Source organism: Perca flavescens, chromosome 11, assembly GCF_004354835.1.
Source record: "Perca flavescens isolate YP-PL-M2 chromosome 11, PFLA_1.0, whole genome shotgun sequence".
NCBI lineage: Eukaryota > Metazoa > Chordata > Actinopteri > Perciformes > Percidae > Perca > Perca flavescens.
In genome coordinates, this window is record NC_041341.1 from 9353551 (window position 1) to 9369238 (window position 15688).

Genomic DNA, 15688 nt, shown 5'->3' on the forward strand with positions numbered 1-15688 from the left:
TCTGTTTGTGTAAGTCGCACACATAATCATAGCACATTCTGCTTTTTAAAACATGGTTTTAAAAAATGCGTATGCATTGTTTAGACATCTGGCTTCCAATGTTTTAACACCTACCAGCCAATCAAATGAAAGTATTTCTCATGTCCAAGCAATAAATGAGGTTTTATATGGTTATCCCTTAAATGATATTGCTTCATGTTGGTGTTTGTGTGTGAGAGTCAGAGAGTGTACAGGAAGATTGACGGTCACACAGGTAGCTGGTGTTACGTCTCTGTGTGAAATAAATCCAGGTTGTTAATCCAGTCTCTCTCTCTCTCTCTCTCTGGGATTTATTTTGCAATGGTCATTATGCTGAGTGCTGTGTGTGTATGTGCTGACCCCAGCTGTTATTGACCAGAGCTTTCCATGTGGAGTAACACTGACCTGACCCAGAAAACTGAGTCTGTTGGACACGTGCCAGATCCAGGCAGGCACATGCACACAGTCAAGATACTCAAATCACACACACACACACACATACACACACACACACATTTCTGTAGCACCTTTCTTTCTCCTGTGTGTTGACCCACCCAGACTCACCTTTTTAACCTGGGCCTCCTTGATCTTCTCCAGGGCGACTCGGATATTCTCTGCCTTCAGCTTGGCAGCCTGCTCCTCCTGCACACACACACACACACACACACACACACACATTGAGGACAGCAAAAGAAATTATACAACACACATTATACAACAGCATTTAAACTCAATGGCACTCACAATCTGTATTAAGGACACACATGCACCACTCTCACCTACCTGATTCCTCCAACAGGAATTCATTGTTTGTTCTCAGTTGAACAACCAACACTTCTGTGTCTGCTTAGAATCAAACCAATCTACAGAATCTGGTATTTAAAAAAAAAAAAAAAAAAAGTCCAGAAAATCCGTTTTTATCAGTAGAGTTTGGACAAAGTATGAGTATATTCCCAGTCTTGTCTGCTGACTGTGCACATTACTCCCGTCTCATTAGGCTTCTTCCAGATGGAGATTTATCACGCTAACGAGTGAAGGAAGAGCTACATGAATCTGATGTGAAAGCAGAGATTATTTCCCCCAAAAACAGCAGCCCAGGGTTAGTCCCAACAACACAGAGGCGCACTGCCCAAGGAGCCCAAAATGTGAGGAATCATCAGACATGTCTGGTCGGCAGCGCAAAAAAACCTGCTTTTCCTCCTCTTCATCATCATCATCATCATCACCATCATCATCTCATCTATTATTGTGACGGCTGGGGAGCTTGATTAGATTAATGCTCGGAAGCTACATGTTGGTAGATAAGTCATTGTCTCTCTAAAGGATTATCCAAAAATCCCAAACACACACACACACAGACACTCAAACTGGAGGCATTGCCGGTGTTTTTCTTCTGTCACAGCAGCCGACAAACTAGACGGATGGAGAAGTGAGTAAGTGGAGAGAAAAAAAAAAAAAAGTCCAGTCTGTTTTCATCTGACAGCTCCGCAGCGAGATGCTCCGATCTGCGATCACAGCTTTGGGTTTGATTCTGCACAAACACCCGGCTTGTCAACCTTCAACAGAGCGATGGAGCCAAGATAATCAGCTGTGAGGGAAATAAAAGGAGGCGGTGGAGAAGGATGGATGGTGGATGGAGGTGTATATAGTGTATATAGCCAGACAGCCTTAAATCCAGCAGAGCAGAGGAGTGCAGGCGCTTAACACAAGATCTGGAAGCGAAAACAGGAGTAGCAAGAAATAGAAAACACAAGTAGAAGAAGCGAAAGAACGAGAGAAAATGAAGTAGAAATACCGACTGACTCGGTATCTGACTGGCTGTTTACACTGACTGAGCTGCAGGTTGACTAATCCAGTTATCCCCTGACTTACAGGCCGACCGATCGCCTGGTTAGGGATGCAGCGGACTAACGGATTGACAGACAAGCTGACTGACTCTTTCCCAGACTAGCTTCTGCGTTCAATCAAAGTGAGAGATGCTCCTCCTGTCACATCCTCGCTGGCCGAGCAGGACAGAGGGAATGAGAGGAAGAGAGAGGGAGGTAGAGATGGACGGTGGTGGGGGAGGGGCGTTTTTCTTTTTTTTCCTCCGGTGCCAACTTCCATGCAGAGGCACTGATCTCTTTATCTCAAGCTCCTAATGCCCCCTCCTCGCAGTCTCTCTCCAGCCACGCAACGCAGGCGTCTCGTCTTTCCGCTTCTCTTATCTGATTTGTTTTTCCTCCTCGTCTCACCCTCTAAGTCACCCGTAGTCTCTCTCTTGGTTGGAAGTCAATTTTATAGGGGATCTTTGCAGCCACTTTCCCATGAGTGTCTGAACGTCTATGTATGCCGGCCCCTCACAGAGGTGCTCCATTTTAGCCAGTCAGCTTAAATGGACACACACACACACACACACACACACACACACACACACACACACACACACACACGAGAGGATCCGTATTGTGAACGAGCAAAAGGGCAGAATAGAATGAAGATGATGGGGGACAAGGAGGAGGAGATTAGCAGACAATCTCCTTAACGGCACCCCCCAAAACCCCCTGGAGTGCGCGCACACGCACACGCACACGCACACGCACACACACACACACACACACACACACACACTAAGCAGCAGCAGTGAATCCTACAGCATAAGCTCATAAACAGCTTCATAATGACAAGCCTTATGTGTTGTTTGTTGGGTTTAACGCTTCAGGATTTATATTTAAATCAGTAAAGTATCAAACATACTAGAATTATGATGTGAATAAACATCTGTGATGGTGTTTAAGTTTGTCAGCAGATCATATATGAAAACTATTTGAATCACTTATTAGTGGAAAAAATATACTGTTTCAGTTAGTTGGTGTGTGATAGTATTTAAATCCGAGGAGTTACACGGGGTGTGTGCAGAGAAATATAGGAAAAAAAAAAAATATTTACAATATAGCAAAAATATTCAAATGTGTGTCAAAATATATGTGCATACAGAACATAAATCTTAGTTTGTTTAGTAGTAAGCCAGCGATGTCAGCCACCATGGAACATGTGCTAGCATTTATAATGGGGGACAATTAAAAGACAAATTATAAATAAAGCAGATTTGGTAATGGCAGGTTACATTGGTAATCTCATGATATATTTACAACAACAAAAAAAAAAAAGTTTTTATAATATCTAAATCGAGAATTGACAATTAGCATTAGCAGCTATTAAGTACTTACATAAGACCTATTTGAGCTTAAATACACCTAAAAATAATATGTGGGACAAAATGAAGATCAAGGGATTAAAGTTCACAAAATATATTATATAACATATCCTCGGTTTGTGCCTTTTAGCATTTGAACTAAAGGAGATGATGACTAAAAATATTTCTTAAAATGTTAGTTGTTTATGACGTGAATGAGATGGTCATTAAACATTATGCTGTGCTGCGGAAATTAGCATTTTAATGCTAACTGACACTACATTCTACGTTGCGTCAGTTAGCATTCACAATTCCCATGATAACATGATATTACATGCCTGAAGCAGCTGGCTCGAGTACTGTCAGCTATCATCATCTTCATCATCATCATCATCTTCACAGCCATCAGAATCATTATTGCCCCCTTCATCTCTGCCTTCATCATCTTCATCATCACCACACTGCAAGGCACTGCCAAAGGTTACGTTTGATTCCCACATATTTAAATGGATATAGAGGACATTTTGACTCATAATTAAAATTTAAAGTCCAAAGAGAAAATAAAAAAAAGAGATCAAATAAAAAAAAAAATGGACTACAATACTAGGAATAATCTAATAATTCAACTTAAAAAAAAAAATGTGCTGTCGGCTTAAAAGACAAAAGAAAGTTTCTGTGACTGTGAAGTGTCATCTGCACATGTTGCATCAAAAGATATCTACACTCTTCACTGATTCAGACCCTCTATCACAATTAATCCAAATCCGTTTAATTTCCCCCCTATAAATACGATGAATTTACCCATTAATGGTGTAATTAAAGTATAGTAATGGGATTGTAAGGAGATCATTAATTAATTGGTAACATGTAAGGGGTTTTAACCCATTAAAAAATCTCTCTCTATTAAAAAAAAACAATTAAAGCCCATTCATTTATGATAATCAATTAATTCATTTATTATGCCCAAACCTGTTTGGCATCGTTTTGGATTTTTATTCGGACATAAAAATGCTTACTTTCCGCGAGACATAAACCGTTCTTTCAGCAGTTTCCCTACTGTGCCGCCCACTGCTGTCGTCATCAAAAAAAATGTTTAAGCTTGCAGCGTAACACGTTTTCTCCCCATCTCCTAGATATTCAGTTGACCTACATTATAGAGACACTCAAAATAGCTTTTGACGAGGAAAGATCCTTCAGCCTTTGAAGTTATAAGGAATGTGTCCCTCCTGGGCCGCCGTAGGCTCAAAACAGAGCGGACTTATGCGACTTATAGAGAGGCAGCAGAAGTGGGCCAGCAGCAGTGTTTGTGTGTGTGTGTGTGTGATTGAGAAAGTGTGTGGGTGGACTGCATTTCTTGCTGAGGCAGTGTAACACTGACACAGAGAGAGTATGCTCAATGCATTAACTACACACACACTATGGCATGCCAACAGCCTCACATACAGTACATACGTTTACACACTTGACACACATCTGTGCTCTGGAAGCCGAGTGTGATAATTACACCCTCAACCTAATCACTGCTGCAGGAATTAGACTGGCCGTAATCTGCCTGGAATATCAGGGCCCATCGTGGCCCCTCCCACTTTAATCTGGGACCACAATTTAAAATTGAAATCACGTTTCTCGCATTTTATTCCAAGAATCAGTGAAGCCTGAATTACTGTAGGATGTAAACACTGTAAGACGATGAGATGTGTTATCTTGGCTCCACGGCAGTAAAAGCTGGATTTTAAGCCGATGGCAGCTGCTCGGAAATAAATGGATCTTAAAAGTAAAACTAATTAATCTGACTAAATGTAGTTACTCTGGACCCACTGGGTCTAGACTGATGTCGGTTACTAAAATCTGTTCAACACAGTGGTGCATCAGTGGGGAACAGTCCACAGAATACACTTTGGTAATTCAGGGATGTCTACTAGTTTTTGTCAAACTATGAGCACTAAATAAAAGTAGCCTACTGGAGTCTGCTTGATCAAGAACTCAATTGGACCCCTTGAGGTTTAGGAAGATAATTATTTTTCTATCAAAAGTTGATCAAATGAAGAGGACTTGGGGCGGATGTATATGCCCGTTTGCTGCCATTTACAAAGACAGACAGCTTCCAAAGAACTCCAAACAAGACCCGTTGCCAGCCAGCCGCGGTTTGTTTGTTGTGTTTGGGTGTGTGTGTGTGTGTGTGTGTGTATGTGTGTACATGATGCTGCAGGGAATCACCTCCTCTCCGATTATAGATTATCCCGGCAGATCCGGCACATTCCTCTAACATCTGATCAAACTGCATCATCTGCTTTATCATCCAATCAAATCATGACATTGCCGATGCAATCAGAATACAGTAAAGCCTCCTTACTTACTCTTTATCTAATGCCCATACTCACACACAGAAAACAAACTTTGCCCTCAGCCATTAAGAAGCCTACAGCTTTAGCTTAAGAGCAGCAGAGTTTCTAACGGAAATCACAGTCACATATTATCAAGAGGCATCTATCCAAGGACATTCATGTACACTATGTAGTACGGCATCAGGAATGCTAAACTGAAGTGGCAAATTTCAATTTAACCTCCTTTAAACAAAAACGGTGACATTAACATTGCTGGGGAATGGCTGCTCTCCACCAGCATCCTGATCTGGGTTGAACAACAACAACATCATCAACAATTAGAGTATAGTAGCTAGTCCCATTATCTGCATTGATCGGTGTTAGCTAGCACCAGGCTCATATGCTACATTTAGGTCTATTACTGCAACTGGCTCAGCTCCAAACACTCATTAACAAGCAGAACAAACCCAGGCTGCTTAACCAACATGGCATCATGACTTTGCGTAAACATACACGCCACTTTCCTAAAGCCAAATGGCGTGTTATCTGTACGCATTTTGAGCTATCCACGTGTATGTCTACGCTGTATACAGCGGATGTAAACATACACACCACGTGGCATAGAGAACATTGGGAAAGGCTTTAGTTACACAAAAAAAAAAACGACAAAAAAAACCATGACAAAAACACGACAAAAACAAGACTGTGACCAACGTCACACGCTTAGGAAAACAATAAACGGTTGGGTTTAGAAAAAAAAAAAGAAATTGGGGAAGGCTAAAAAGAATAAAATAAAAATGGGTTGAAAAACACCACAGACGGGACGCGATCCCAGCTCTACTGGGTGAAAGTCCCGTGTTTTACTCATGTGCCACGCAAACCAACCTCCATGTGCAGACTTCCGTCCTTTCATACTACTCGCTACGGCGAAAATTCACAGGTAATGTAGGTCAATGGCGGCCAAACGGCGTTGATAAACACGCTAAAAAGCTTTAATGAGTCTTGATAACGCGCCAAAATGGCATACAAATTGGCGTCATACATACATGCGAACTACAGACCGCAAACTACAGACTATTAAGTAGACTGTAAACTACACGCTGTAAACAACACGCTGTGAACTACAGACTGAACTACAGCCTGTAAGATACATGCTGTAAACTACAGACTGTAAACTGCACACACTGAACCTGAACTTAAAGATTCTTCAGGAAAGAAGAATTCACTAGTACCCAGCATACATCTGACAGTAAAATGTTATTTATGCCTCCCTTTAGGCCCAGCAATAAAATGCATCGTAGACTAGAAACAGTTGTTTCCCATCACAGTTAGCAGAGTCTGGGAAGTAGTGTACAATTTTCTTTTTCTCTATCGAATTAGAATTTCTTTGTATATTTTTGATTGACAAAGCTGTCCAAGTTCGTCTTTCGAGCGTAAAATCAAAATGTCATCAACTGGAGGAGCACTTCACATATGAGTCACTGCAGAAAACAAAGTAGTTTCCCAACAATCTGCATATGGGAGTTTCCAAGCACAAAGCTTGCAGTTTTCAGTCCCATAGCAAGTATTGTAAGAATCCAGCAAACCTTCCAAAAATCACCCCCAGTATTGACCTTTCCTTTTGTCGAGTTTAAACGTTTAGATTTTGGCAGATGAATGCAGACACAGAAGCGCCGACTGTCACTTACCTGTTCTTCTTACATCCTCATTAATATTACCATCCCAAACATTTCATTACAAGCCAACAGCGTTGTTGAAGCAGTCCTACAGCACGATCACACAGGATGCGTGTTAGCAGCTTACGTAACACTTGCACTAACATGTTTCTAAATAACTATCGCTCTATCGTCCAATCAAAGGCAAGACTGCTGTGACAAACCTATGTACAATAGCCACAACAGATCAGTTTGTGATGTCATATTTACTCAAATAATCTCCTCATTACTCAACAAAATTATTCTCCGGGTAAGACATGCTGATGCGTCTGCATTTACACTGACTCCTGTGTGATCACATCCTTGTAAGACTCTTCAGTCATATACATACATCATATATAAACACACCGTGCATGTGGAGTCTGGTAGAGTTTGCTTTCACTCATGCCCTTTCTTATTCTTTAAGCAATCCTTCATGCTTCAGAGAAAGAAAAGAAAAAGGGCAAAATGGCCTCTGCACTCTGTCGGCTGATGTGTCTGAGACGCTTTAACCACAAACAGCAAAACCAACAGGAACCTGAGAGATGCTGGGTGAGATGCAGAAAGGGGTATTTTCTCCACACATAATGCTCAGTAGTCACAAAGCTTTACAGAGCGTAGGCTCAAACACAGTGAAAGTGAAAAATAATTTAACTTACTAACTTACTTTAACTGGCTTGATTATATTGTATTATCATATTTGTCCTAAGGAACAACATTTTTAAACTTCCATACAAGTAGTAGTAGTATACCTATTTCGATACCACGGCAAAAATAAATAAAAGGCTCTTCTTTTTATTTTATTTTTTTACTAACAACCTGCACAAATTTCTGGTAACAGAAAAAGTCACTGAACAAATACGAACACATTTCTAATAATTTGAGTTGTTTGATTGAAAATGTAATTGTAGATCTGTTTTTCATAGCTTTGGTACTTTGAATACATTTTTGAATATATAATTAACAGAGATTGTATCGTATTAAACACATGGTATCAAAAAAGTATGGACGTCCCGGTACTTTTGACAACCTTAAAACTGTCCAAATGTTCATTTCGAAATTTTTTAAGCTAAGCATATGTTTGGTTACTCAACACGTAGGAGTCTTTGACAGTAGTCCTGTTACAAATGCGGCATTTCAGACACAAAAACAGTCACAACTCAAACGGTTTTATTAAGTGGACAGTTCAAGCTAATGAACTTCTTACGGTAATACTTATCAACTTGTTTCCATGAATGTAAAACTGCATATTTTATATCTACTATTGTGCCAAACTAAGATTGAAGCAAAGGTCAGTATGTTCTACACGTGAGGCAAATTGTGATGATTTTGTGATCTACAAAAACTGTGCTCTAGAGTTTTTGTATTGTAGGTTTTTTTTTTTTTACCATCATCACTATTTGCTCTTGCATTAAAATCAAGTCACTGTTTAATTTTATCCATTTTATTTGATTTTTGAGTGTTCAGTCATTAGAAACAACTTCTTAAGAATGCATTTTTGCCACAGATTGGTTGTTTTCATCAGGCCACAGTTACACTAGTGTTGCAGTTTACTGGCACAGAAAGTTAACACAAATGTAAGAATTTTGTGATACCGCATGGGGGACACCACGTTGTATCACAGCCTCTGTAAAGCTTTGGGATCACACAGCAGCATATTGCAGCCAAACGGCACCGTTTAACACACACACACACACACACACACACACACACACACACACACACACACTTCTGGAGATGGTGAAAGAAGCAGGTGGAAGGAAAAGGAGTTCACATGCATCGTGGTCATGGCATGCTTCACGCATATAGACACAGATAAAGCAGAGACAGGAGGATGTCGCCATGCAAGAGGAGAGGAGGAGCGTGCAGAAGTGAATGAGGCGTCACCTTGGTCAGCAGGTGGGAAGGTTTCCCTGCTATGTTTCTCAGAATCAGAGAGGTTTCCCTGTCCAGATAGGAGTGCTTTAAAGAGAGAGAGAGAAAGGTCCTGGTGATTTAATCTGGTGTTTGATTGGCTGGATGTGGCAGTTTAGCAGAAAGCTGTGTGGTGAAGCAGAGATAGAAACCTGTGAAGGAGAGCTGTACACATGATAAACAGATCACAGTAACGATGTAGGTACGCTGGGATGGCAAGTGTTAAAACACACATTAACCAACAGTCAAATACATTAACTTAAGAGCTTAATTAAGAACATGAGCTGAGGAGAAAATCCATCTGATGAAGATTCTTGTACATCATTAACACACTAAAGCAGTTATTTAGTGATGCAGTGTGTTCTTTTTTTAAGATCTCACTTTATTTCCCCCAGAACAGATGTAAAAAAAAGAAAGAAAAGGTAACTCAAATGTCTTCCATCACATCCATAACCTCTCTGAACTGAAGTGATTCGGCTTCGGTGAAACAAAGTTAGAGAGTTTGCTTCATTCCACCTGGTCAGCTCAACAACAGGCCTGCAGACATCTCGATACGCACTTTCATTGATCAAGACCCTGTCTATACATCCGTGCATAGACGTTTAGAATATACATCCATGGGTTTGGCTTTGCTGCTCGCTGCACTTTTTTGTCAGTTACTGGATCTTGAAAATCCAAATTTGAACAAAGACAACGTAACCTGTGAGGAGATGAAGTTGGGAGAGAGTGATAGACCAAGACTCCCTTTCAATCAATCAAATATCTTCCCAAATAGCCCCCTTTGTAAGCCTTATTGCAGATGTTTGCCACTAAAATTCTGAACTCCAAATACAAAAGTATTTCATTTAATACTTTAGTAGCTAAAAATGTATTTGAAGTGTTGAGTTTTCTTGGAAGTGACATCTAGTAGCCAGGAGAACAGCTGCATTAACTGTCATTCCATGCAGCAGTGGTGCTTTCCGCTTGCTTAAAACCCAACTTGTGTCAAGGCTGTCTGGTCTATTAAAAGGTCCAGTGTGTAACGGGTTTGCTTGTTCATTCTCAAAATCTGTGTTGCCCGTTCACAAACTTGTCCTTTTTCATGAATATTTACCACCACCATCAATTCCAAGTATTCCTATTGGCTTGAAATTTTACATTTGTGTTTGACCGAACTGGGGTAGACGCTCCATGTTCATGCTCCATCTTGAAATACCTTAGCCTGTAAGGGACATACAGGACATACTGCTCCACCTTTCGCGTTTTCGCTGTCACATGATAAAATCACAGGTGCTGCTAATGCTGCTAATGGGTATCGTAGCTTCCCAGCCCCGGCAAGTTTGAAGAAGGAAACATGGAGGACCACATGTATTCAAAATCCAAATTTCAGGAACAGGAGTCTTCTTCGTCCAGAAAAAGAAAAAGGATATTGAAAAGAGCCAGAGACCAGCGTCATCAGAAAAAAGCGTGAAGGCTACCGTAGCTGGAATATTGGAAAATTGAACTGCGTGGTGCGCGAGAGTTGATTGCGATATATGATCTCAATGCTAGATGGGAGAAATTCCTACACACTGGACCTTTAATGCTGCTGCATTACATTCTGGTATACTTGCTGTTCTTGTTGAAATTGAAATGACTCTGAATGTTTTTTTTCTTCTTCTTTCTTCTCCCTGAATGGATGTTGATCTAAAATGAATTTTTTTTTCAAATAACTCCTCGCTCTTTGATTTCTGATGAGACATTTGTGTTTACGGATTTTAATGAGCTCTCTTAACACCTGAACTGCCGTTGAATCAAATGTAAAAACACCACTATTTTTTTTTTTTTTTTATCTTCATATTTACGCACATATATTGCATTTTTTCTCCAAGAGAAGATATAAGAAACTGTACTGGGAAGCTCTCACACATTGTCCATTGTGCTGTTTAGGAAAAAAAATAAAAAATAGACACTGATACAACCAGTGTACGGATTCCCAGTGAAGTATGTTCTCTCGATATACTGTAGAACAACACAAAGTGGGCCACAGCCCTGTTAACATTTCTTTGGGAAATAAAGGTTAAATAATTTAAATAGAAACAACTATACAGTCACTACTGCCTCAGGGTTTACTGGTAGGAGAATGGAGGTCTACACATACACCCACACACCCCCACACACACATTTAACTCCAGGCCAGCAGGATACCAGACAGTTTTTTATTAATTATTTATTTGCTATATTATTGACTGCATTACTCATATTTTCTGTGAATTCCAGGGGACAAATCTGTGGCTCAGTGAGCTTTATATAATCCCACATGCATGCTCATGCAGCAGTGCTGTGAGTCACCACTTCACCCTGAGCAGGTTCTAACCGGGCACACTAGGGTCCAGCATACAGCCCTGCTGGGTCCTACCCGTTTTACTGGAGCAAGGGAGACATTGAGAAACAAGGAGTTGTTTGTGGTGGAAGGTAGTGCTGTGGTTGTCAGGGGTGGCCAAGAGTCAGAAATGTAGTTCCTTCAATTTCACAAGACCTTGGTCCAAATCCAGTTTGCTTTTCTGATCTGTTTTATATTTCCCAGTATTTTTGTTTTGTAACAAAAATTACCACTTCATCATAATTAATATTTTAATTGACTCTAATAAAAAATAAAAAAAAACGAGAGATATTGTTGAACTTTGATAGCCATTTAGTGTTGTTGTTAAAAAATATACACTCAAACACTCATGTTCTTATCTTCAATAATCTCATGTGTGAGCTTCAATCACTAGAAACCATTTTATAGAAAGCATTAGTTCTCTCTTGATAACCACAGATTACAAATAATATTTAGGTCAAAGGCAAGCACATGATTACAGTCAGCTTTTCCCTTTGGCCAAGATCGACATCAAAGTGTGTGTGCCTGTGTGTGTTGATCCCCTCTAGGATACATTCATAAGAAGAGAAAGCTGCTATATGCAGTCTGATTGGGATGTTTAATATTCTGCTCAATGAAAATAGTGTAATTCAGTATCTGCTGTATCTAATGTACCTGTATATCATGATGCACACAGAATTTGGTTCCAATTGTGGACTTTAGAGCCTGTTCCTGCTGAAAAATCTGACCTTATTATCATTTATGATACATGAGTAAATACGTAGACTTTCTCATCAATGAGTGTATGTAGTAGTAGGGCTGGAAGTTACAGTTTCACTCAAATAATTCATCTTCTGTTCACGATACTGTCCGTTCATCAGTTTGAGGCTCATCAGGCAGCAGAGGCCCCACGCAGGCTCAATGCCAAATCACCTGATATATCATGCAAAAAATGAGTTGGATTTTGGATTGGGTTTGTTGAAGAGGTGTCTCAAGCTGCTGCTTGCTTGTCTGACCTCAGCTCTAACCAATAACTGACAAAAATGGCGGCTAGCAGTAAACCCCCAGGCTTGTTCCCAAGAAGAGTCCACAACGACTAATCTAACTAAAATGGAAGGTGTCTGTCTGTCTGTCAGACAGTCCGTCTGTTTGTCTGTCTGTCTGTCTGTCTGTCTGTCTGTCCATCTGGCTGTACTTCGATTTCCTCGACAACCGTTCATCCGACATATTCATTAGTATTGCGTTATGTACATATGATGTAGTGTATTGAGAGGGGAGTCCTATTAACGGTTACACCGCCCGAACGGCATGCTGGGTACAGCTTAGGGCTGGGCGATATATCGATATTATATCGATATCGTGATATGAGACTAGATATAGTCTCAGATTTTGGATATCGTAATATCGTGATATGACATAAGTGTCTTTTCCTGGTTTTAAAGGCTGCATTACAGTGAAGTGATGTACTTTTCTGAACTTACCAGACTGTTCTAGCTGTTTTATTATTAATGATTATTTATCTAAAATCTAAGTGTGAAGATATTTTGCGAGAGCACCAACTTTCAAATCTAGAATATATCGCCGCAATAACGATCGAGGTATTTTGTCAAGAATATCATTTTCTCTATATCACCCAGCCCTATATCAGAAAATATGGGATGTAGAAATAAGCGCTGAAAATGTGTAGAAGAAAAAGAAAAATTTAACATTTTAAAACGTTGGAAAAAACTAAAACAAACCTTATGGAGCTTTGATTTCAAAAAAGGTACTCCTGTTATACAGTATTTATGTTTACATTTTATTGTTATTTGAACAGCTGAGCATTGAACCAGGTGAAGAAACCGGTTTATTTATTCATTTGATTTTGTTCACTGAAATAGCCGGTTTCTATGAAACTACTTGGGACAGGTCATATTTGGCTTTGACTTTGACTGAACAGTTGCTCTCACTTTGCGGAAAAAATATCGGGATATATATCATATATCGATATTCAGCCAAACTATATCGGGATATGACTTTTGGTCCATATCGCCCAGCCCTAGTACAGCTTGCTCTCCTTCGCTTGCTACAGTACATTCAAGAACAAATGGAAAAAAAGCAAACTCAAATATTTCCAGCATCAGCGATGTTCCTGGAAATAGACCGGTCCCAGAGCAAACGTATACTCTAGCATTGCTCGGGGACGCAACTATTTCATGGCAGTGTTGAGTGTGACGTTGTTTGGATGAGTGGGTTTCCAGCAATACCGGAGGCCACTCAATCGGCCCATTCCCAACGGACACGTTTTGAATGGACACTGCACTACAAGTTTAAATATGAATTGTACCTCGTGCCTGAACCTTCCTAAAGCCCAACAATAAGCACGTCAGTGACCTTTTGTCTTTTCTTCTCTCATTCCTTTGGCATTATGTTGAAAGGCGAAGGATATTGTGTACTAATGTAGCCTAAAAACAATGACCTCCCTAGTTCCATTTCAAGCTAGGATTTGTGACACAGCGCTACTCTGACAATCAGTAGTAAATGGGGATGTTATTTTACTGAGGGAAAAATAAAGTCCACACACTAGGTAATGCTCTCATCGACATATTGGTAATTCAATATGTCCATGGGAGCATTACCTAGTGTGCAAACTCTATTTTTCTGTCTTTTAAGTACACGTTCTTCAGTCCAGCGCCTAGCATTCATCGTCTAGATGTGCATGCTTTTGTAAACCTTTTCGGATGTTATGTTCTCTGCCCTTAATAAACGCAGAGTGAGTGTCTAAAGGAGAGGAAGACTCAGTGATTCAAACTGCAGTAGTCCCAGTTTCTAATGAGCTGGACTCATGGGAGCAACGCTCTGGGCAAAGAACAGCACATCCTCTCCTCTAATCCCTGGCTTTGTTTTCTCTCCCCTTCTCTTTCTCTGTATTGTTACTCTATCTTGTCTCTTGTCTGTGTCACTCTTTGCTTCTCTCTCTCTCTGTGGGTTTCCAGCATCGCCTTCCCCTTGTTCGTTTATCATCTGTGGCCATTTGCTGACTCACTCTGGCCTCTCATCTCATTATTCTAATTTTATTCATTCCTTCACGCCGGCCTCTGTACTCTCTGGAGTATCTGTGTATGCATTGGATGAATTTGGAGCAGTAACCCAGTTTCCTTCTCACTGAACAGGGTTTGTGTTCCCAGTGCAGCTCCTTTGGTTTCTTGTTTGGGTTGAACATTGGCGTTTACAAGGCTTCGGGTTAAATGCCCTCAGCAGCCACCAGGGTCAGAAACAAAAGAGGGATTGATTTATAAATAAGGTAGTCCTATATCCACGACTTTCCAATTCCGGGATTGCTCCGTTGCTGCTGTCTTAAGAATCAATATCATATTGTATTGTGATAAAACGTGTGATTTACCCCCCTAGTTAAAACACCATCCGTCCAGCTGTTAAAAAGAAAATCCTGCACTCTGCTCTTGCTTAAGCATCACCATTTATCAAAGAAAACTAACATTTCAGTTCCTCTGGACCTTCATCAAGAGTGTGTCTGCCAAGGTGTTTTTTTCCAACATGGTGCCAATCTTAAACACATTTAAACAGAACAATAATGTATTCATCATTAGTATCTGAAAAAAAGCAAAGTGAGGGTAAGCCAAACATACACATCATTCATTCATTCATTCATTCGTTTTGTCTATAGAAAAGTGAGCATGTACCTCCGTGTGGGGATGACTTTGACTGGCTCCTTCAGCTGAGGGCAAAACTGAAGGCTGCTGGCCGTCTGATTCATTGGAGCGAAGAACGCTGTCCAACGAGTCCATGGACGAGGCAGAGTTCACAGAAACCCCGGACGCCGAGGTGACGGAGGAGCGTGACGAGTGAACGATTGAACGAGCCTAAAGAGAAAGAGAAGAAAAGCCCCAGTTCAGAAAACAAGAGACAGTTTGTCGAAATCTAGAGAAACCAAAACGTTTGGAGTGGAGACATGACGGCAATTGAAAAGCTCAAACTATTAGGTTTACAGTAAAGATAGATGGTGTAGCGGAGTTGTAGTCCAGACCACCTAAACAGAGACCAAGTCTTCACCAAGACCAGAGTGTATCGGGACCAAGTCAAGACCAAGACCGAGGCAGGGCGAGACCGAGTCAAGACCAAAATCAGACCAGTGCTAGAGCTGGGCAAAATATCAATATTATTATATCGAAATTATGATAGGAGACTAGATATTGTCTTAGATTTTGGATATCGTAATATTGTAATATGGCATTACGGTAGGTTT

General features: G+C 40.5%; 1 protein-coding gene across 4 annotated transcripts in view; it reads right to left on the reverse strand.

Annotated features, from left to right (window-relative positions):
* Nucleotides 1-15688, reverse strand: part of raph1a (Ras association (RalGDS/AF-6) and pleckstrin homology domains 1a) — an 89399-nt gene that overhangs the window by 19730 nt on the left and 53981 nt on the right. For 2 of the 4 annotated variants that reach the window (XM_028591809.1, XM_028591808.1), the window contains exons 8-10: nucleotides 15126-15305; nucleotides 9099-9173; nucleotides 583-660 (exon numbers count right to left, since the gene is read on the reverse strand). In XM_028591809.1, coding sequence (XP_028447610.1) covers nucleotides 583-660; nucleotides 9099-9173; nucleotides 15126-15305 — 333 coding nt within the window. The remainder of the gene's footprint in view (nucleotides 1-582; nucleotides 661-9098; nucleotides 9174-15125; nucleotides 15306-15688) is intronic. The other 2 variants (XM_028591812.1, XM_028591810.1) reach the window with 1 other exon arrangement.